We start from the raw sequence: 24,903 nt of genomic DNA on the forward strand, positions 1-24,903 counted from the left end.
ATCTAAAGTTTGAAGTTGCTTACTTGAACCAGCACCGAAGTCTCGGTTTCACTTTAAAAAAATCAAAATATCAAATTTAATAAACAAATTTGATTACTTAAAAAAATTAAAAAAAAACAATTTGAACCAAAAGTTTTACAGCCCGAGTTTAGAATTTAGGCTTTGATACTACCAAATATAACACCCCAAATGTAATAGCCCATTTTTTAGTGGTAGCATAATAGTGGTTTTGAGACTATGAATTTCCATCTTATCGGCCCGTAAATATTATTTATAGAATATTTACAGAGTCATTAGAGTTGTATTAAAATTTGGTTAAGAGAATTTAATGTTTAGATAACTAATTAATGAAAAAAGACTAAATTGTAAAAGGTGAAAAACCTAGCAATTATTGCAATTAGGTGACTTAATAGATTAATTAATAAAGGAGGGAGGGTTTATAAGGCAATTAGACCTTGTTGATAGATAATGGACGGTAATGGAGTTAAAATTGAAAGAAAATTATGGTAATGAAAATTTTGTAAAACAAACTTTTCTAACCTTTTCCACATCCTTAACCTAAGCCCTATTACAACCTTGTAAAGACCTCTTAATTGGTGTGTCATCTCATTTATAGTGGTGGAGATTTGATTTTCTAGAAAGCCTATAGTAATAACATTTCTCGTTTGACTGTTGGGTGCACATTGTTTGAACCTTAAACACTTTGAGTGCTTTGAGTGAATCTTTAGTGAGGATGTTATTTCTTGTTGAGTTTGAATTTCAAGTAATTTTTGAGATAGGGGAGATGCCTAATGTTTTTTAAAACTTAAAATTCTCTGCTTGGATTGCTTGTGCTGTTTAGTGTCATTTTACTGTGAATTTCCTTTGCATGATTATCTATAGATTATCCTAAGACATTATCAATGAAAACAATAAATTGATGGAACTTAACTTGATTATGGGTTGAGAATTTTGCTTGAGGACAAATAAACGCTTAAGTGTGGGGATATTTGATAAGTGTTAAAAGTAACATGTTTTAATCCCGTTCTTAATGTGTTTTTGGGTGATTATTTGATGTAAATTGTGAATTTTATGCTCCTAATCCTTTAAATTCATGTTTCTATACTTAGGAGAACATTTGGGAGCAAAAATAGTGAAAACCAAAAATCAGAGTGAGTTACAGGAGCCATACGGGCTGAAACATTCCACACGGCCTATACACACAGTCATGCGAGGCACACGACCATGTGGCATGCCGTGTCGATTTCATGAATTGCATTCCAGACAGCAAAAAAAATGAGATTTTTTATGGTTTTTGAGTATTCTGAGACCTATATATGACAAAAAAAAGAAGAAGATAGGAGTGAGCCGACAGAGAATATTCAACAAAACAACTAGAAAAACACCATTGAAGTAGATTCTGAAGCATATTTCTGTCAGGACTGAAGACTCCCAGTTGATTTCTCAAGAAGCCATCATGAGTTTCTTTATTTCTTGTGGTTATACTGTGTTTTAGAAGGTTTTATTTTCAAGCATGAACTAATTTTCTAAATACCTAGGGAGATGAATCCTATGATGAATTCTATCTTTTGATTTTTATTTTACATAAAAAATACTTAGATCTTGTTCTCAATTATGTGTGCTTAATTCTTGGTTTGATATTTCTAGAGTATTGATTCATGTTTGATGTGTTTAAATCATAAGAGGAATATACCCTGTTTAAGAGTAGATCTAGTGTAATTGAGTGGAGTTGCATGCAATCCTAGAAATAGGACGACATAAATCTACCAGATTAGAGTCAAATCTAATAGAAGAATCCATAAATCGAGTTAATGTAGTAATAGGGTTTTAATTAGAAAGAAATTTCAATTAATCAACCTAGAGTCAGTTGCTCTTATTCTTCAAGAGAGATATTAGCATAATTTAGGGATTTTTACGAATCAAGATACTAAGTGAAGAAATTACGTAATTTAGATTGATAGTGACAAATGAAGTATAGGTGAATTCTTTCCTAGGTATTGTTTTGCTTATTGGTTGTTAATCGGTTATTTCCTGAACTGTTCTTTGTCTTGTTCATATTTAATTAATTTAGTTAATTTTAGTTTTAATCAATCACTCAAATTTCTTGGTTAAATAATAGAAAGATGGTGATTACTAGTACTTTTAGTCTTTGTGGGAACGGTATCTTTGATAACTGTAACTATACTATTAATTGCTAGATGCACTTGCCTTAGTCAAATTTTTAGTTGGTTTACAATTGCATCAAAACAAAAATGGAGATAAGAAGTGAGATAAAAAATCGGCAGTAGAGAAAATTAACAAAAGAATTAAGCAGTCCAAATGGAAAAAAAATAAATAATAGAGAATATGGAAGGACTGGGGGAGTTGGACGGTTAACAAAGGATGAATTTTAAGGATTTTTTTCCCAAAAATTCTATTTAAAAGAAACAGATAATACTAAAAGAATATTTAACTAATCAAATATTATCAAATTTAATCAATTGTTATCCTAACAAGCTATTAAGAGCTCAAACACAGGATCTCTAGTTAAAAATTGTCGAGTTATTTTCTTTTTAATGTATGTTACCAGTAAATCAGAAGAAAATCACTCTTTTCATGAAAAAAAGCAGGTGGTTCATTATCACTTTTAAACACTCATTTCTTTATAGAAAAAGATTCAATTTTTATTTCCTATGATCATATAACCAAAAATAACAATTAAGCAATTCTATTAAAATTGCATCAATTATTCAATAAAATTGACATAAGATACATAATAATTATCAAGAATTTAATAATCTATTAAATATTGTATGATAAACTATTTGACAAGCCACATGATATGCTTTAAATTTTTACAATGATGAACAAACAAAGCTCACAATTCATACTAAATTTAACTAATACATCATAGAATGCTTCAGTAAAAATCCTATAACACAAATTGTAACACCCCTTTCTTAGTCCGATCATTGGACCTGAATTAGATGATGTCACCACTGAAACTTAAACAGTTTTTGAAATATTCAATATATTGGAATGTACAATGGCATGAGTTGGCACTTAAAAATTTACAAAATGTATATTTATCTAACCATAAATACTGTCTTGAATTCAAAAGAGTTTCAGTTAAGTAGAGTGAAACCAGATTCTTAATTTACTAGCCTGCAAACCACCTTGATATGTACATGTTACTAAATAAAAATACAAGGCTCACAACTAAAACCCACAACTTCTGGATTAGTCCATTCCTTGAAGTTCAAAATGACTTTTAATACCTGGAAGAAATAAATCGAGAAACATGATAAGTTCTTGATAAACTTAGGGACTACGCATATTATTTACTCGCCCACGCATAAAACTTGCATGGAGAATAATTTACGCATAAAGACAACTAACAGTTCACGTATGAATATAAGCAAGATGCATACAATACACTTTATTCAAATAACAGTTCGCCTTAACTCTCTGCGAACATGTGTGTTACGATAAATCTTGGTGGATTTACCCAATGCAACTTATACAGGTTGAATTATCTTGGCAAAGTCATACATGACTAATATGCCCCAGACACACACTTGTGGAATCACATTCGTAGTTTTATGTCTACGGGCACTAATGTGTGTTTTCTGTACTAACTAAAATTTATGACAAAGGCAATCGTACCTATTGAACAATAGTATAGCTACGGTAAGTAGAGATATCGTATCCATGAGGACTAAAATTATTAGTAATTACTGTTTTCTTATTATTTAGCCAATAATTTGGAGTGATGAGTTTTAATCTAAAATTACTAAACTAATTTAACTAAGAACGCAACAGAGAACGAACCAGGAAAATAATCGAAAGATAACCAATGAGAGAGACAATACCCAGGAAAGAATTCACCTAGTATTCTTCTATTATTATTAATATAATTTAAACGATTTATTCACTTGGTGTCTTGATCCGTAGAAACCCTAAATTATGCTAATATCTCTTTCGAGAGTAGAAGCAACTGACCCTAGGTTGATTTGAAATCTCTTTCTAATTAAAACCCCTATTGTCGCATTAACTTGATCCATGGATTCCTCTATTAGATTTGACTCTAATCCGGTAGATTTATGTCGTCCTATTTCTAGGATTGCACGCAACTCCACTCAATTATGTTAGATCTACTCTTAAACAAAGACTTTTGCTCCACTGAATTAAGCACATTAAACATGAATTAATATCCCGTAAATATTAAAACAAGAAATAAACACACATAGTTGAGAACAAGAATAAAGTATTTATCATGTAAAACATAAATTAAATAATAGAATTCGTAAAAACATTTCACAAAAACTTATAAATTCTGAATAAAAACATCTCAAAGTTAGAAAAACCACAAGAAACAAAGAAACTCATAAAAACATCAAACAGATTTAAAAGGAGGTCCTCGATCTTGATGGAAATCTACTTCGGAAGTGGTTCCAATGGTGTTCATTGAGTGTTTTCTACGATCTTCTCTGATGGCTCCAATATCTCTTCTTCTATTTGGTATTTATAGACTTTAGAATGCTCATAAAGCCTAAAAGTTGTGTTTTTCCACGTGTTTGGGAAGCAAGGTGGGAAATCTACACGAGCTGGCACATGGGCGTGTGTCCAGCCCGTGTGGCTCATGAAATCTGCTCTTTTTCTTTGATTTTTGCTCTTTTTACTCCCAAATACTCACCTAAGTATAAGAACAAGAATTCAAAGCATTAGGAGCATCAAATTCACCAATTTGCATAAATAATCATCCAAAAATCCATTAAGAATGAGATTAAAATATGTTAGTTTTATCATTTATCAAATATCCCCACACTTAAGCGTTTGCTTGTCCTCAAGCAAAATCCTCAACTCACATTAAAATTAATCTTTCTCAACTTGTAATTATCATCAATATGTTTTGAAATAATTCACAAATAATCATGCATTGCAAATTCAACTAAAAGAGCACTAAAGATTCAAACAATCCAAGTCGAAAAGTTTTAAAGCACGAAAATATAGGTATCTCCCCTTATCTAAGTAATTACCTTTATTTCAAAATCGACTAGAATTGACATCCTCACTAAAGATTCACTTAAATCACTCAAAGTGTTTAAGGTTTAAGAATAAGCACTCAACAGTCGAACAAGAAATGTCATTGTAACACCCCTAACCCATATCCGTTACTAGAACAAGGTTACGAAGCATTATAAAAAATTTACAGATCAAATACAGAAAATTAATATTGCTTAACATTCATAACAGAAACTAATCAAAATCACACATATTGTCCATTATATAAGCCCCAAGGCCTAAAATTTACATTCGAAATAAGTCAGGACTAAACTGGGTGTTCAAAAAATTTTTCAGAAAACATCAAAAATTTTCTAAGGTGCAGGGGACACATGCCCATGTGGCCAGGCTGTGTGTCTCACGCGGTCAAGAGACATGCTCGTGTCTCAGGCCGTGTGGACATTTGAAATAGAGACACACAACCGTGTCCCAGCCCATGTCCAAATTAGGGAGCTCTTTGACTTGGGTCACACGGCCAAGCCATACACCCCTATGCTAGGCCGTGTGAGCATACTGACTTGCATAAATAAGGTATAGGGGTCACATGGCGAAGCCACACACTCGTGTGCTGAGTCGTGTGAATAATTCTGAGTATTCTTTTTTACAATTTAAAGATGCAGGGGACACACAGCCAAACCACACGCTCGTGTGCTAGGCCGTGTGAACAATTCTGAGTATATTGACTTGTGCAAATTTTAAAATATAGGGGACACACGGCTGAGACACAAGCCCGCGCCTGTACCCATGTGGATGAAATAGGCCATTTCCAAGCCACATTTCTCACCTAAAACTTGGTAACAACCTACATACAACAATTTTTACATTCACAAGTCACAACAAGACCTTCAATTCAAGCCAAAATCAAGTTTTATACCTAACATTTCATAACTTTTATTCAAATATTTAAACTTACCAATTTAACCATATGCACATATATGTACATTTTGCCAATTACACTAACTCAAACCATACCTAAATATACCTATCGGTTAACCATCATTTAACTATTTCAAACACATATTAAGCATGATAAGACCACATATATATACACATCAAAATGTATCAAACACAAGCCATTCCAATGGTTATTCATAATAAAATATTTACAGCCAACAATGACCAATTTAACCTATGCATGCCATTATAACCAAAATTAGTTTTCTATATGTATACTGAAATAGGCCGATGGATAGTGTGATGTAGCTCCGACCAGCTTCCAACCTTAACGAGCTTTCGAATTAATATAAAACAGGGAAAATGAAACAAAGTAAGCTTTAAAGCTTAGTAAGTTTGTATAACATGGAATTTAACTTGCCATTATTTCACGTATAAGGTAAGCATACAAGATACATCCAAAGCAATTTAGCCAATAGCATGTACACATATCCTCATCAACCATGTTAGTAATGTATTTTACATGAATGTCAATAAACATGTATGAGCTCAACATCAATCAAATTTCCATGTTCATATACTTTCCACATCATATGTCCATATAATTTAAGTATATGTCTGACATAATTCGTCTCGAATTCATATTATCTCATTTCAGAACTTTGCCCGTTGAACCATTTAAAATATCGATGGATACACGGGTAGTACACACTAAGTGCACAAAATTGTAATCTGTCAATTCATATCTAAGAATGCTTATACGAGCACATAAACGGGAAGCTCCCTCTTGAGCCATATAATGGGAAGCTCATGTGAGCCATGTAACGGAAAGCTTATAAGAGTCATAATCGGGAAGCTCATGCGAGCCAATATTAAGAAGCTCCAGAGAGCTACTAATCAGGAAGCTTGTGAAAGAGCCTTTAATCAGAAAGCTCTAGATAGCCATATATCGGGACGCTCATAAGAGCTATGGTGTGTCCACAACACATGCAGAATCACAACCAAACGAGATGCTCAAAAGAGCTATTAACGGGGAGCTCGTGAGAGCCATATATCAAGAAGCTAAAGAGAGCCAATATCGGGATACTCATGAGAGCTAATAACGGGACGCTTTTGCGAGCTGTGGTGTGCCCACAACACATGAAAGACCACAACCAGTTTGGGAACCCTGTATCCATCGAATTTCGTTTATTCAAACGAGACTTAATACTTGTCGGTCATCGTCGGATATGAATATGTGATTAATTTCATATACATGGAAATAATACAATCACATACATACAATTTAACTAACACATATAAATTCTCAATTTAGTTACATGAACTTACCTCGATGATTGTAAGTTGATTTGTAAGCTACTAATTCGTTACTTTCTCTTTTCCTCGATTTATCTTCGTATTTGATCTATCCGGATCTATATGAATGAATTTAACATCAATTTAATACAATTCATATTCAATTCAATCCAACTCACATCTTAGGAAAAATTACCATTTTGCCTTTATACTTTTTATTAATTACAATTTCATCCCTAGGCTTGGAAAATGAAATTTATGCAATTTAATCCTTATTCCAAGCCTAACTGATTTTTACATTTAACAATAGAAGCCTATGCATTTCAAAAAATTTATAATTTTTCCATAAATTTTACATCTTTTCAATTTAGTCCCTAAATCATAATTTCATCAAAATTCCCTTTACAAAAGTTATTTATCTATCAACAACCTTTCATTTTCTACCATAAAAATTCATAATTCATAATTCATGCATACTCATCCATGGAAAAACCCTAATACTTTGATAACTTTACAAATTAATCCCCGAGATAGCTAGATTAAGCTATTACTATATCGAAAATATAAAAATTATTAAAAATGAGACAAGAATACTTACCCAATTAAGCCAAATAAGCTTGCTCAAAACTCAATTTCCATGGCTAGGGTTTCCATGTTTTTTTAGGAAAGATGATATAAAATGATGATATTTCCTTATTTAATTAATTTATCATCTTTTATTTATTTACTTTCTAATTTAGTCCTTTTTTTTATTAAAATTTCGAATGATGACGAATCATACTTATCTACTAACTCCACTAATTCGTCTATTTGCCATATAAGGACCTCAAATTTTAAATTCTATAGTTATTTGATCCTTTTAGCTACTAGAATTCAACTTTTGCATTCTATGCAATTTGGTCCTTTTCATCAAATTAATCATGTAATCGGTAAAAATTTCCTAACGAAATTGTCATATGATATTTCTATCATAATGTAGACCATGAAATAATATTAAAAAAAATTCTTCCGAACTCAGATTTGTGGTCCCGAAACCACTGTTTTGATTTCACTAAAAATGGATTGTTACAGTCATTACCATAAGCTTGCTTAAAAATCAAATCTCCACCACTATAAAATGATATAACACACCAATCAAAAGGTCTTTAAGAGGTTGTAAAGGGGCTTAAGTTAAGGGTGTGGAGAAATGCCAGAAAAGTTATTTATAATTGAGATTGAAATGATAAATTAGCAAACTAGAAAAAATAAACAAATGCTGAATTAAAACAAGTGCATCAATCAAGAGTATTCAAGAACAAAAATGAGCTTCTTCTCAAAATATGAATTTAACTATTCAAACTCAATCAACAAATAACTAATTATTAATCAATATTTTCTTGATCTTTTTTTAGAACAATAATAAATAATTCAGCAAATCAAACAAAAGAGCATAGTTAGGCAACTAACCAAATCAAATTTTGATAAAAAAGGGAGTCAATAAAACAAGAAAGATTTACAATGACAAAAAATGAGTCATGGATTAAAATTAACGGGTTAATCAAGAAACAGTGTGTTAGGCTGAACGAGATTCATTGAGGGTTAAGTAAAAAGTAGGCTTTTTATGGGATAAGCGGGCTAAAACCTAATGACCTTTATCATCTCAGTATATCAAATCAAAGGTGTGATCTCGACATGCATAACCGAAGCAAGTTCTAGAATAACAAATCAAGTTGACATACTCATAACCAATAATAGAATGAGCATGAAAAATGCATGCTCTATATGCTCAAAATCTCACAAAAAATCATGGTTTTGATGTCAAACTTGCAAATTTAAAACTTCAAGATAATACCTCAATTTAGGGAAATAACCTAAATTTTTTTATTTTTGAAAAAAAAAACCTTATCATGCTTGATTCTCTCATGTCTTAAAGTTTAAATCAATCAATGCAAAAATCAACAAAAAAATAAACACATCAACAAAAATCTCAAATCAACAAAAAATTATTATAATGGAAGTATGAGAAAATTACTTAAATACAAGAAATAATTCAGAGATTTTCTAATAATTACATGAATAATCTCCCTACTCTTAAGATGTACGTTGTCCTCAATGTACAAACAGATATAAGCACAATATAAGCAAGATATCATAAGAAAGGAAGAAAACTAAAACTGCCCTGAATATTAGATGAAATCACCAAAATGGTGAAAACCAAAATTGTAGGCAAATCTAAGTATAGTGCATGGTTTCGACTAATAAGAAAATAAACATAAATAGTGAAGAAGATTAAGAGGTTACAAATTCGATTAGAATAACCATAAAAAATAAAAACATAGTTCAAAAGATAATAAACGAAATAAGTCTAAGAAAATAAAAATAAAACAACTAAAAATAAAAATAAACATAAACATATAGTCAAAAGAACTAAAAAGAAAACAAATAAAATCAATGATCCTTATCTTCAGAGGCATCGGTATCGTAAGTTGTCGATGCTAAAGAGGAAATCTTGAGGTGTTGGCAGATCTGCTGGAAAGTCGTATCAATACTGTCGAACCGTTGAAAGCAGTGCTGCTCGAAGCGAGTGAACCGCTCAGAAAGGTCTGCTAAGGTGGCAGCAGATGTAATAGGACGGGGACTCTGAGATGGAGAATGAGATGGATCCTCGTGGTGGAAGGAGACATCATCAATGAATTCCGCATGCTCATCTTGAGGGTCAGAATGAGATAATCGGTATTGAGGAGGATCCACTTCATGTAGTCACTCGATCATCCTCGTGTGACTCATACTAGATAATCCCTGTGGGGACATTTATCTAACTAGTGTAAGGGAGGAGGACTGCACTAGTGTGTCGAGGAGACCAAAGTGACGTGCGAGTCAAGTCACGTAAGGGCCTAAGTAGATAGGATCATTCCTACTGCGCTCTGTCTGATGGCGAATAGCTAGGGCGATAAAATAAGCAAGATCAAAGGTGCGCTTCGTAGCCATGCTCCACAAAAAAATATGCATTGGTTGTACCGATGAATCTGGTGCTCTCTTTTACCGATCAATGTGTGAGCCAAGATGGCATGAATATAGTGCAAGGCCGGAGGAAGAGAAGTCACATTCGAACGACTCGAGTCATAAAGCATCGTACTCACTGTGAGGTCTACCCAGCAAAGAGATGACGAGTAATGGATGTGCTGGTATAATCAGAAAAACCTCTCGGTACCCATGAACTCCGTAGTGCATAGTCCTAATTTAGCTCCGAACTATGGGATGCTCATATGATGTGTCGTATCGCCGAGTTTGAAGGTAATAGTGCTCGACTTTTTATGGGTCGACTTCATCTGTTGTAAGAGGAATGTCGAACAAAACTAGAGAGTAAGCTCCGAGTAAGTGGGCTCTATGATGGAGAAGAATCAGTCCCAAGGAGGTTTAGCAGTGATGGCGCAGACTTGATCAGCTAACTAGACCTACTCTAAAGTGGCCCAATCAATACATCGGCCTAATTTAAACGGCCGCTGTCGGAGCTGCTGAAATAGGTACTCCTGGGGACCTTGTGGAAATCGTAAAAATGGATGATGAGTATCGGCGGAAGCGCCAGAGGAAGAGGTCGTGCCTGGAGTCTTCTATTTTTTGAAACGCGGATGGCAACCTTAGATTTGCTGCGTGTGTTGGTCTTGGTGTATCTGCAATAAAAGAGGACCAAATAAAAATTTCAATATTCAAGGTAAAAAAATGAATCGACACAATTGATTAGTTCAAATAATCATAAAATGAAAGTCGTATTGCGTGAAAATCCACAGTCACAAGATCGAACACACAACTAAATACTTGAATCCAAACGGCACATGAAATAAGTAACAATACCATAGAAAGAGTAATAATAATACTAATAAAATAATAATAAAAAGAAGAATAATAAAAAAACAAAACTCTAACAGAATAAACAATAAGTCATCAAAATCATAACAATAATCAAACTAGGTAATAATAAAAATTAATAATAATAAATAAAAGTAATAAAATAAAAAAAACTAAAAGAAAAAAGAAAGAACATACTAATTCAAGTCACCAAAACAATACTACTATAATTAAAATAAACATAGAAATAATAAGAATAATAAAAATAAAAATAAATAAAAATACTAAAACTAATAAGAATAAAATTACTAACTAGAATAAATAAAATAAAATAAAAATAAATCTAGGCATAAGAATAAAATAAATAAATAAATAAAATAACTAAATAAAGAGGGAAAGGGCAAAGTGGTGGCATATGTGGCGAACACGACTGGCTGGCGATGAGACGATGGTCGATAGGGGTAAGGATTGTGATAGGTATTGAGGGGTGGTTGAAAAGGAGAGGGGCTTGGTTGGTAAGGGGGGAAAGATTGGGGTGGAAGAGAGAGGGGCCGTGTGGGGTTGCGACTCGAAGATAGTGGTACGGGGCGATTTGTGCGGGTGGGTTGCTCAATGATGGAGAAGGGCGTCGGAGGAGGGAAATGAAAAGGTGAAGGAAGGGAGAAAGGGAAATTGAAAGGGAAAGGAAGAGGAGATGGGGAAGGAAAAAGAGGAAAGGGAAAGTGGATGGGGGCGAGGGGTTCGTGCAATAGGGGTATAGGAGGTGGCCGATTTGGTGAGGGAGTGGTTCGGCGGTGATGTCGAGGGCTATAGAGGGGAACTTGGCCGGACGGGTAATGGGGGGTTCGGCATAGCTAGGGTGTTGGGGTGAGAAAAAGACAAAGTAAAAAGAAAAGGAGATTAGGGTTTGGGTTAAAAAGGGTGACACAGTCGTGTAAGGGATCGTATTGGGACATACGGCTGTGTCATACGCCCGTGTGGATCCTTCTCAACCCATGTGCGATTCAAAATTCCAAACCTAGTATTCACACGGCCTCGGATATGCCCATAAACCCCTATAAACCCCAATTTGAGCTTAATGACCTATTTTTATTGACTTAACCATACATTAAGTAGTTATTCCCCCTTTTTTGAGTATTCCTGTTTATTTTCTACCAAATCTTACACTTAGTTTGTCTTGGATATCATTTTGTTAAAGATTTGAAGGAGTTTAGAGAGAGATATCTTTTTCTCATTGAATGTTCCTAGTGTTAAATCATATGCTAGTGTATGCTCAAATTATCTTAGCTTTAATTTTGACTATTTTTAGTTATTTCAAAAAAAGAAAAACAAAAGAAGAAAACAAAGAAAAAAGAAAAGAAATTGTGAACAGTTTGTTTTGTATTGTTACTATTGAGCATATAATTGTAATTGGGAAAATTAGGAAGAATTAGATAACTTTGAAAGATATCTCCATTTGTAAAGGGTTTGCGCATAACTATTCATGAGCTCCAAGGTAAGCTAAGTTCTAAGGTTTTTAGCCTATAAATTTCCATCTTAATCCATAACTTGAACCTAGCCACTTTACAACCATGTGAAGACCTATTAATCTATATCGCTATGCCAACTACATTAGTGGAGAGGGGTTATTGAGTTCAACTATGAAGACATGAATTGATCCTTAGAATTGATGCTTAGCTTAATCTAAGGAATAAAGATTGATTGGGAAAAACTATTCATACACTTACAGGGAACGCATTCAAACCATGGGTTTGTTAGCATTTTAATTCTTGAGGAATTTGACTTATAAGTATATATGAGTTAGATATTTGAAAAGTTGAATTGAGAGCATTATATAATTGTTGCATGACTATTTAGGAGAGTTGATTATGATTGGCTACTCTTGTTCGTTTTATTTTTGAGTCTCGGTGTGTTTCTTGGGTGTAATTTGTTATTTGGGTTGTGTTTCTTAGGTTAGATAAGGTCATCACTCGGGACGAGCAATGAATTGAGTTTGGGGTGTGACAACTCTAGGATATAGAGTTATTTTATTACTTTTAAGCTTATATTTCAATCAAGTTAGAGTGGTTTAAAGTGTTTTTATAGTTGTTTTAATTATGTTTATATTAAGTAGTCTACTTTTGAAAATTTTTATTTTAACAATGTATTTCTGTCAAATGAGACACTGAAAATGTGAAATTTATTCTTGAAGGTGGGGATAATGGAAAATTGGAAATGTAGAGAAAAGAAGATGTTAAATTTCGACATTTAAAGCTCCCATGTTGTAGCAAAAGTGAAACATCGAGCCTGATGAGAATAGATTGGAGACCTCACGTTTAAAGAATGCCACATTAGCTTTTGGGCTTAACCCTTCTCTTAAGCAAGTGTTGAAGATGACCAAGAATCAAAATGATTAGGACTATGCAAAAATGTAAAGACCTAAATAATCCCAATATGAAAAAAATAGAATAGAAAGGGGAGTTGACCTAGCCTACAATCTTTTGGAGGATATAAAGACCACACTTTCAGAACATAGAGAGAGAGGGTCGTCTGGTGCATAAATAAAAACATCAATTTTCAGAAGAAAGCAAGTTGGAAAAGAATGAGAGAAGAAGAGGAAGAAAGAGAAGAACGAATTGAGGAGAACCACCTTATTTGACTTGAAATCTCTTCACTTTTCTCTTTGCTTTTTGTTTTTTTTCTTTTGCTATTTTGAACCATGACTGAGTTGTTTTTAATCGTTTTTAATTTGGTGATTATGGGCTAAATGTTTATTAGCTAGAATAATTATGGAACACTAATATAGGATTATTGGTATTTTACCAAGGATGCTTGTTATAATATAATGTTTATTCTGTAACAACCCGAAAGTCAATAGTATCGAAAAATGTAATTTTGAGACTCCATTTTCATAAATCGAGTTCGTTAATATTTAACAAAAATATTTACGGAGCTATTATATTAGTGAATTGAATTTTGGATAGACAATTTAGCCGAATTAGTGATTAATTAAGATACAAGGACTAAATTGTAAAAGTCTAATTATTATAGATTTTTAAATGGCTAAAGGACCAAAAGAAAAAATAGGCCAATTTCAATTAAGTGGATGGTGGAAATGGATGTTGACATCCACTAACTTGGGTAAGTATGATTAAGCTTTAATTAACTAAGTTTAATTAAGTTACAACATGATTAACTAATTTTAATTAAAGCATATATATTAATTTAAAAAAAAACATGACCATTCTTATGTTCATCTTCCATTTTCACGAAACAAAAGAGGAGAAAGATTTTGAAACTTTCCAAACTTTAGTCCTTTGAGTGGTAAGCAATTTCTACCTCGTTTCTTGTAATTTTTATGATTTTGAGGTTCTGGGAGTTTGATTTAGCTAACCCGTGCATTAATTCGTAAAACTATTAAAATTTTCAAAAGTTTCCATTGTTGATTTCTTGAAGTTCTTGGTGCTAAATGGTTACATTTTAAGATTAAATATGAAAAAAAGACTAATTTGTAAAATGAAAATTGTTAATTTTGAACATAGAAACTAAAGTGTAAATATTTAGAAATTGGTATGAAATTTCTGTAATTATAGATAATATTGGGCTGTAGAAGGATGAAATTGAGATCAATTTTGAAATTGAAGCTCAAATTCAAAAGGTATGACAATTTTGATTTTAGGGACTAAATTGAATAAAATGAAAATTTTGTATAAAATGACAATTGAGTATGAATTTGGTTGTATATTGATGGTTTTATGTGTTTATATTAATTCGTAGCTAATGTTGGTCTAGATTCCTCGAGAGGGAAGGAAAAGTTAAAGCCGTTGACGAATAACTCGAAGTTTCCAGTATGTATTTTTATGATTTAAAACCTATATAATTTTCGCATTTTCATGTTAGTCTATATTGTGCATTGTTGAGGCAAGTTAGTAAGAATAATTTGAATTGACTTGGCGTAATTTAGATTTGATAAAGGTTGATTATTTGATGATGGGAATTTAAAAGTTAAAGAAGGCGATTGGACCAATTAAAATAAATAGTGAAAACCATCATTGTTGGGCAATCCAGGGTGGTAAACCATCATTGTAAGGCAATCCGGGGTCGTATGTCATCATTGCCAATCAATCCAGGATGGTAAAATTGAATGAGAAAACCATCGTAACCCGGCAATCCGAGGTGGGTAAGTCACTATTTCGAGCAACCCAGGATGACAGAATTGAATGAGAAAACCATCATAGCCGGGCAATCTAGGGTGGTAAGCCATCATTGCCAGGCAATCTGGGGTAGTAGATCATCGTTGCCGAGCAATATAGGATAATAGATATAAATGAGTTGAAAATGAGCTTGTGAGCTCGGAATATCGTCGAGAAGATAACATAGTTTGAGATTTTACGTATTAGAAATGTATATTGAACGATGAATTCATGCTTGAGATATAAATAAAAAGATTCTTAGATAACAACTCTATGTGTTGTGAATTATATCGTATCCTTATTTTGTTTCGGATTTATAGGAATATTTTTGAGTGATATACTCGTCATACAATTTATTTCTTGTGCGCAAGTTCAGTTTAAAGCAAAGTTTCGAGTATCGACTTCAACATCCAATTGAGACCCCAGGCTCTATAAAGTTTGTGAACTCATTTTGTTGGTCAAATCAGCATGTACCTAGTGAAGTCATTTTGGTATTTTGTTGACAATGGCGTCGAATATGAATGTTACTATGAGAACTTCATTTTGCATACATATATGTGAAGCTATTGTATGCAATGTTTAATAAGTTATGCTTGGTATTATTGGTAGTAACCTTAGGTGTAAGCTTGTCACCTTATTTGATATGTAAGTTTGTTAAGTAGATGGGTTGGTATGTAAGCTAGTTAGATGTTATGTATAATGTTTAGGTATGAAATTGGTATCTTAGTTGTCTTAAGTCTTGAATATGTATGTTTACTTGTGATTGGATTAGTATAAAAGTGTTTCATGATATGGTGTGTTGGTCAAATGGAAATGTTTGGAATTATGGTGTGAACTTTGATAAAAGACTGAGTTGTATGTGACGATTTGGAATGGTTTAAATTGAAATGAGTAAATGATCTAGATTGACATGTTTTAGTGAGCTTTAACTTAGGTAGGATTGGTATCTAATGAGTATATTAATTACTTGAAGCTTATGGTTTGTTACTTGTGAAGATTGTAGGATTTTTGCAGAAATAGTATGTGACATTGCGACGTCGTTCTAAAGATGTCACCACCGGAGTTTCACATTGCGATGTTGTATGGTTGTCATCGAGATGGGACTGAGCCATGACAATGAGGCCAAGTCAGTTTGTCACATTGCGAAGAGGAACACCCTCACGTCGTGGCGTTAGTTTTGCAAATTTGAAATTTTTACATTTTTGTCCCTATTCATTCTCGTGTTGATTTTTGAGCTTTCATAAGCTTGAGCAAGACACGATAACTATTGAATACCATGTTTAATGTGTGTTTTGTTAGAATATAGCCCTTTTAATGTTATAAATTGAATGTATCTGATCGTAGTTGCTCTGACAACGAATGTAGCATCCCGTAGCTTGGACTTTGCGATCGGGTCGGGTATGAAGGTGTTACATATTCATTCAAGTGTTATTCATGTTTAATGCTTGCTATCTCTTGATCAACATTAGTGGGTAATTGAGCTAATTGCAAATTCTGAAAAGGTTATGATTAATGGGCGTAAAACTTGAATAGTACATGTTTAATTTCTTGATTTTAAATGTGTAATAATATAGACATCTATTGTTATTGAGCATAATCTTATAGGAATATGCTTGCAATTGGATTGTTGCCAATTAATCGGCATAGACATATGTTAAATTAGTTAAAGAATTGAACATAGTGACTTCGAAAGAAGCCTATAAACTGTCAATTCTGAATTAATAAATTGTCATAATGCTGCAACATCATTGCAACATTGCTACCAGTAGTTGCATATTAAGGGGAAATAATTATTCTTGCTCTTCATTTCATTACTATTAATTTGTATTACTGTTTTTAAATTGCTTTGCATTCAATCGAATTTTTATTTACTTTCTAAGTTGCCATTTGATAATTTTGCAATTTATGTTCTAAAATAAATCCTTGCGGAGATAATAACTCTAGTATTCACTATTATATTACTTGCTACGGATTGTGTGCACTTACACATCATAAGAATGTTTTCATTTAAATTATTGGACGGTTAAATCGTTGCTATATAATCATCTCTATTCACATCGCCTATACTAATTGAAAGCTCTCCCTTTTCACTTCTTTTCTACAATTCAAATTTTTTTATGAAATAGTTTTAAACATCACAAATCTGTGAATTAAAATTCAAATAACTTTTTTTCTTTGATATTCAACACTAACAATCAAACTTTAGATATAAAATATATTTTTCTACTCGTCAATGGATATTAATTCACTGTATCCATTGTCTCGTTTGTTAAATTGTAGCTCGGACCTCGTTAATATCCAACAGTAACCATTTATACAAAACTTGAAGTTCAATCCCAAACCAATGTTTTTAAAGTGGACTGGTGGTTGAACTGGTCAAGTCACCAATTCGATTGGTACAATTAAAAAATTATTAAAAATTTTAAAAAAATAAAAAAAACCCGGTTTAACTGTTGGTTTAACTGGTTCGAACAATTTCGGATCAAACCAGTTCAAAGTCACTCTTTGAACCGATACCTCAACTAGTTCCCGGTCCAACCGATCCGACTGACCAATCCGATCCAATTCAAACAATACAGTCCCAAACCCGCTAAACCCAATCTGATCCATAGACCCTTCATAAACACTGATTTTTAAAAAAAAAAGGTCATTTACTTATTTTCCTGTCCTGTAAACAACCTACCTTGATAAAGCTGATTTGATGCTTATATATATAATACATTGAAATTGAGTGCCTTAAATCACATCATGAAAATCTACGACAAAAACAACCCATACCTATTGTCATTCAAGCCTTGGACCATCCCAGCAAAGCGCGGATGATGCCTAAGATGCTGCCATCAAAAAGAGCCCGCAACAATCCCAGCTTTCCCCTCGTGTATGGTGGGTATCTGACAAATGCATCACAAGCGAAACCTCTATAAAGAACAGCTTTCTTATGGCTAAAAGCATCGAAGGAGAACTTCCCGTGGTATGCACCCATTCCACTGTCCCCGACTCCTCCGAATGGTAGTGTGGGTTCAGCCAGCTGAAATGATATCAGGTACGTATCACAATATGTAACTTCTCATATTAAATAAAAATGAATTTGTCAGAGTGCATTTTTCAACAAGTAGGAACATACCATATGTGTTCAACTGATTTCAACATTGTTGAGTAATCAAAAAGAAGAAATTAGTAATTACTGCTAATAGAACTTCATTAGAACATTCATTAATTCTTGAAATCAAAATCTAGTTAAAGATACCCGGATTTGTGATAAGCGTCAAATACTATTATGTATAATTTTTTTTATATATACATTTAGAAGAACATGCTCTTGTATCCAAATCTGAATATGAGTAGGACACTGTTAGACACAAGTCCCATAGAAATTACCCGTGCTCAACACTTAGTATTTGACACATAATCCAACATAGGCATAGGGGTATAATTTTCCAAATATATGAAAAAATTAGGAAAAAAATGAGCATACTTGTATCTGAGACTCACATTCAGTCCAAGTAATATAGTCCAAAACCCATACGTACAACCTATCAGCTAATGCCAAATACAATGCTCAAGAGCACCAAATCCATGTATGAGCTTATGAAAGGTACAAGTATCAAAAGAAACAACTTTCCATGAATCAATGCTTTTGACCAGCAAATAAGAAAATAAAAAAGTTGGAGCAACATACGTAAAATATGTCTAAAATTTAAACTGTAATAATGCATGCATGTGGATATCAAGGCAATAAGTTAGTAGTATATTACATGTACAGTAGTGTCGTTAATGACCAAACCCCCTGCGGAGACTGTTGCAACAAACTTCTCTTTCAGCTTCTTCTTATTGGTAAATAGATATGCTGCTAGTGGCTTTGTTCCTGAATTTATCACATCAAAGCTGTCTTCCACTTTGTCAACCTGTTATAAACCAACCACAAGAAAGTTATAGTAAATGTCCTATATTTAATCTCTAGAATTGAAGTAGAAGGGTACCGAGCTAATTATTCATTTTGATTTCCCGGATGGAATAAATGCTTTCGTTTGTTTCTGCTAGGCAATTTTTCATCTAGAACATTCATAAACTGGGTTTTCAAGGACAACGCTACAAACAGGAACAATAGAAAATTAAAAAGTAAATAGCGAAATGTTGTTCCTTTTAGTTCCTACCAGGAAAACTGGAAGCAACGGACCAAATATCTCTTCATTCATGATTAGAGAATCTCGTGGGACATCAAGCAAGATAGTGGGAGTGATCTTCCTGCCATTGGAAGAAAGAAATGCATATTAACAATGTAAAACGCTCAGGGAACTTGAAATGCAAAGAAGCAAGACCCTTGTCAGAAGGAACTCACAAGTTTTCTTTGTCTCTTTCACCTCCATGGACGATCTTACTAGAAACCTTATCCTCATCCAAGAGCTTTGACAAGCGAGCAAAGTGGTTAGAATTCACTATGCGAGACAAGTCTTTTGACTCCAACGGATTCTTTCCATAAAACCGCTCCAATTCATACTTGAAAGAATCTATCTGTAGGATGAAAAATGCTTAGGAATGATTGAGAATAAAAGGATAACAAATGTCAACATATACAGGCAACCTTACCAGCTTCTGAGCATAATCTTTCATTGTAATAATGTAATCAGGGGAAATACATGCTTGCCCATTATTACACCCCCACTTTCCTGCAATTATCCGCCTAGTTGCAACCTAACAATACACGAAAACATGTCAGTAAGCAAGTCAACAGACCTGGTAGCAAACTAAATGCTATATCGCTATGCTTACCTGTAAATTTATGTCTGAATCAACAATGACCGGACACTTTCCTCCAAGTTCCATAACAACTGGTGTTAAGTGCTTTGCAGCAGCTGCCATCACAATGCGTGCAACTCTTCCATTGCCTAAAGATTCAAGTATGTTTTAGTTCATAAGACTTTTTATCAGATCTGAGATGAGAACAGAAATACCATCAGTGTGACAATGTCTAAAGCATCTATTAATAACCACGCACTGAAAAATTAGAACTTTGGGGAGAGCACTAAAACTTTGCAATATGTTTCATCTTTATGAAAAACAGGAAAAAAAAATCAATTTAAGACATTGTGAAATTACATGGCTGAGAAAAGAATCTGAAGACAGCATAACAATAGAGGATCCAATTAAAATACCAAAGCAAACCCCAGATAAATCCCTCAAAACCTGCTTCAGTTCTTTCCATATTCCATAGTGAAGAATTACATGTTCCAATAAAGTCTAGATAGTCTCAATGACACTTCTCTATACAACCATCAGGGGAACACAGTAGCTTTTGCCAACCAAGGGTCAATACAACTATCTTATAAATGTCCATTAATTTCCGTTTGTGTGTGCGTCTAATCAACTAACCAAGGATCTGAAAATGTTCATGTTGAAGAGAGATTTCAGTGGAAAGAGCCAAATTCACTAAGCCCTGATGTTTTCTGCTTCATACAGGTTCCAAACCAGAAAAGGGATAAAAGTTACAGTATGTTGACCAGGGAGCCAGTGTTGAAATCATCACTATAACTCCTAGAGAGAGAAAAAGCTAGCCAGGAGAATCTAGAACGAATGTTTATAAGATAAGCCATTGAAAAAGATTTCCGAGTTATATACTGGCCAAAAATGAATAAGACCTGATTTTGCATCTAACACTGCATTCATTCATAGAGTCATCTAAACTAGATCAAAGCTACAGGTAAACATCTACACTGAATGCTTAAAAGGAAACAATCTTGAATGATCTATGTCACCATGACACCATATGGCTCTCACCATGAATCTATGATAGATAAAGAGTCTCGAATCCACACAGAAGACATTTAAGATTTCAAAGCTTGATCCCCAGATCTACCCCTCCTCCTCCATCAACTAATCTTATTCTTGGATCTTGTTTGTGAAATTGATAAAAATCAATATTTTTATGTATTTTTATAATTTCTATGTGTATTAAATTACTATAGTCTGATATATATATATTTCCTTCATTTTATTTCTTTTATTTATTGTTTTCTTTCTCATATTTCCTTCAGATGAATATAAAAAAAAAAGAAGAAAAACTCCAGAGGCTATTTTTTCATTTCACTGGTTGAGAAATCCACTTCGAATCTTTTTCTGATATACATAAAGTAAATAGAAAAAGATTCAAAGTTCCTATTTTTAATCTAATACAATATTTAATAATATTAAATTAAATAATAGGACCCAAACTGTGGTTTGAAAACAAGTAATAGAAAGATAACATCCACTTTGATCACAAACTTCTCGAAGCATACACATATGAACCTTAAATAAAGTTGCCCAAATGTATTAAGACATAAAAGATTGAACTGGAGGAGAAGGACAATAATAAGCAAGGACCTGTATACAGTATTTTGTCCCACTTTTGCTCAAGTAGTGCTGCTGTTTCAGGAACAGCCCCTTCAACAACCTTTATGCAAGAGCTGTCCAAATATTCAGCTACTAGCCTTGCAAGCAACAATGATGTGGCTGGAGCAATTTCTGACGGCTTTAAGACTATAGCATTACCGGCTGCAATAGCTCCAACAATTGGATCTAGAGACAACACTGAAAGAAGATATACAATTATAGTCATCATTCCGACAAAATTTAGGAATTAAAAGAAAAAGGAAAACATGACTGTAAACAAGTTCACCAGGGAGTTTAACATACAAAAAGGATAATTCCAAGTTGAGATTACTAACACCACACCCAATGGTTCAGATACAATTTCAGCAGAGGAAGGAAATGTAACCAATGAAGTTTTTGCCTGCAAGAAAGGCAGGTTAATCATATTCAACTCTTTAATGCCAAAAAGAAAACTCAATGAAAGCTTCCACCCATTTGAGAGGTATCCAAAATATTTACCTTTTCTGGCATCATCCAATGCTTCATGTTCTTGACTGCCAATCTACATGAGTTCTTTAGCATCGCTATCTGAAGTGTCAACCATGTCAATATCAGAGGAAAAAGATTACTTATTTTATGTGGGAGTTCCATAGAAACGAAGAGCACACTCGGGAGGCCAAATATAAATAACTCAAATATTGTTGCCTTCTCCATAGTTCTTGTTTTCTAATTAGTGTGACATTTAGGGTTAAAACAAAGATATCAACTATCAAGAATTACACAAACTTAACAAGAGGATGACATCTCAAAACAAACTTGCCTGTATGACAAAAATAAATTGCTCCAGAACAATAGTAAACTAATATATTAATTTTCCAAGTTAAAAACCTAAAAGTAACCGACTTTTATCTTCAGCCAAATAGTGACACTTACACCAAGAACTACCACTTAGGAAACCTCAAAAGAAAATTTGCTTACTGTCCAACATTCATTATCATTAGCTCTTAAATCTAATCAACATAACACAAAAGGTTGACTTAAATGATGCATATAACTATCTTAAAGTAAACCACACTAGCCTCCACATTTAAATCCAGAGACTGAATATATATAATTTAGGCATTTGGCTCAAATAATGTTTCTTTCAAACAAGTGGCAAACACCTGTGACTATAAACAGATGAAAATTTTCAAAAACCTCCTTAAGTATTCATTGGCGACAATCAAGGTTCATCTAGCTTTCATACCATTATTAAGTATCCCCACATTAATTAATCAAAACTACAATTATCCTCACAGCAGTAGTCTATCTCAGTCAAAGCTCCAATCACCAACTTATAATTATTCAAAATAACAGTAAATAGCAAGACATCTCTCTATCTCTTTCTTTTTCCTAAATCCTGTCCACCTACTGATATACATTCCTGCATTGAAGTTTAACCGTTACTTATTATACTTAATCCTGATCTCTACTAAATATGGGAAAGCGCAGGGACTATCTACCCCAAAGCCCAGACATATTCCAAATAATTAATAATTTTGAGGAATCTTCACTGATAAAAGTATATCCACAATAACTATAGAGGCTGAACAAAAAAAAAAGGCCAAAAAAGAAATATTTCTTACGATATTTACATCATGTGGCTGGAGATTTTAACCAAGTGAGCAAGTTGGATTAGCAATAAATATTCAAGTATTTGAGTTCTAGTAGTTTGGAACACTGCATATATCTAGCAATCATTTAAAGTCAGAAAAATGATCAACCGTTTTCATGACAAAGTTAACTGTTAGCATGCCATAAATGCTACTTGTGCCCATCAAGATTTCAATTCTGTCACGTATTTAAACACTTCTAAAACCTTTGCACACCAGCAACAATAGAGAGAGGATTCCTAAAACTTCCCAACTGTTCTCTTCATGTATTTCACGATTCTCGAGTTGGAGCTTGACACGAAACAGGGCCTCTCATAAAATTTTATAATATTAATACAAATGTATATCTAGATTTATGAAAAACTAAATAAACCCCCCAAACAGCACCGTTAGCTTTAAAGACAAAGTAGTTGAAGTTGTTTATCAGTAACCAAATAAACCCATCAAATCTATTTTATGAATATTATAATCTGGAGACTGGTCAATAATTAATAACAAAGTTTTAATAATTTAAAATTGAAATTCAGATTCATTCAATAACCAAGTCCAACAGTAAAGTTTTTATTATTAGATATAATTAAATGCCAATCAAGAATTGTCCAGAGCTGACTTACAGCCGCCTATAGACTCTGCACTAAACGACTAATACTATAATTTAGTACGTGAAATAACTTCATTGAATTCTACTTCTCATCCATTTTAATTAATTAACTAAAAAACTAATCCGAAATCAATTTTTTTTTAAAAAGAAAGAATAACAGGAAAATAAATTTTCAAAATTAAAAAGAAATAAAAAGGTTTGACCTCATAGATGGAGGATTCGAGTTCCGGCTTGGAAAGATCATCGTGAAGAGCGGCAACGATTTGCGGCTCCTTCTCTTCCATCATCTTCACCATGGCATTCAACTGAGTCAATCTCCATTCGTAGCTTTTAGTCTTTCCGGTTGCGAAGCTAGCTCTCAACTCCTTCACCAACTCCTTCGCCGACTCCGTACAAAATACCGGCTTGTTCTCCACTTCGCTCGTCATTATCGTCCAAATAATCAATCAAATTACGCTCCAACTATGAATCTTAAAAGGAACCGCCGAGAACAAGAAATCAAAATGAGGATTTTGAATTGATTGGACTCTGCCGGCGTTGATAATGATGATGTCTTACGTCACCTTTTCTTTTTCCTGCCAATATACTCAAAAACAACGAAACTGCGTATAATCGTATATAGATATATAGCACAAGACCCCGTGACCCGGGCCATACCTCTGGCGTTTTCCTCAGCTGTGATCTATTAAGGTAAACCTTCACTTTCTGATGGGGACCTATACAACCGATTAAAAAGATAAATAAATTAATTTTTCCTTTTAACTTTGGACTTTCAGATTTAATTTTGAATTTAAAAATGTAAATAAATCATACCTGGAATGTTAAGTTGACGTGAATTTCAATATAATTCTTGTCCTTATAAGAAAGCAAGATTTAAAAATATAAAAAAGAAAAATAATGGTAAATTCCATCTTTAGTTATATAATTATTAGTGTATTTTTCTTTTGGTAACTAAATTATAAAGACTTTCAATTTCACCGCTAATATTGTTCTGATGTAAAATGTTTTTGGATATGATAATGTCATATTTTTTAATTATTATAATAATATATTTAGTTTTCAATATTTACAT

The 24,903-nt window shown here is 33.1% G+C and overlaps 1 protein-coding gene across 1 annotated transcript; it reads right to left on the reverse strand.

Moving 5' to 3' along the window:
- Positions 1 to 17,860: 17,860 nt before the first annotated feature.
- LOC107910383 (aldehyde dehydrogenase family 3 member H1) lies at positions 17,861 to 24,486 on the reverse strand. Its single transcript, XM_016838210.2, has 10 exons — positions 24,035 to 24,486; positions 22,098 to 22,166; positions 21,903 to 21,999; positions 21,591 to 21,797; positions 20,001 to 20,116; positions 19,818 to 19,922; positions 19,570 to 19,742; positions 19,385 to 19,475; positions 18,986 to 19,135; positions 17,861 to 18,258 (listed from the first exon to the last, which is right to left on the reverse strand). The coding sequence occupies exons 1-10, from the start codon at positions 24,257 to 24,259 to the stop codon at positions 18,019 to 18,021; spliced, it is 1,473 nt and encodes a 490-aa protein (XP_016693699.1). The 5' UTR covers positions 24,260 to 24,486; the 3' UTR covers positions 17,861 to 18,018.
- Positions 24,487 to 24,903: the final 417 nt, after the last annotated feature.

Source organism: Gossypium hirsutum, chromosome D02 (genome assembly GCF_007990345.1).
Source record: "Gossypium hirsutum isolate 1008001.06 chromosome D02, Gossypium_hirsutum_v2.1, whole genome shotgun sequence".
In the NCBI taxonomy this organism is placed as follows: Eukaryota; Viridiplantae; Streptophyta; class Magnoliopsida; order Malvales; family Malvaceae; genus Gossypium; species Gossypium hirsutum.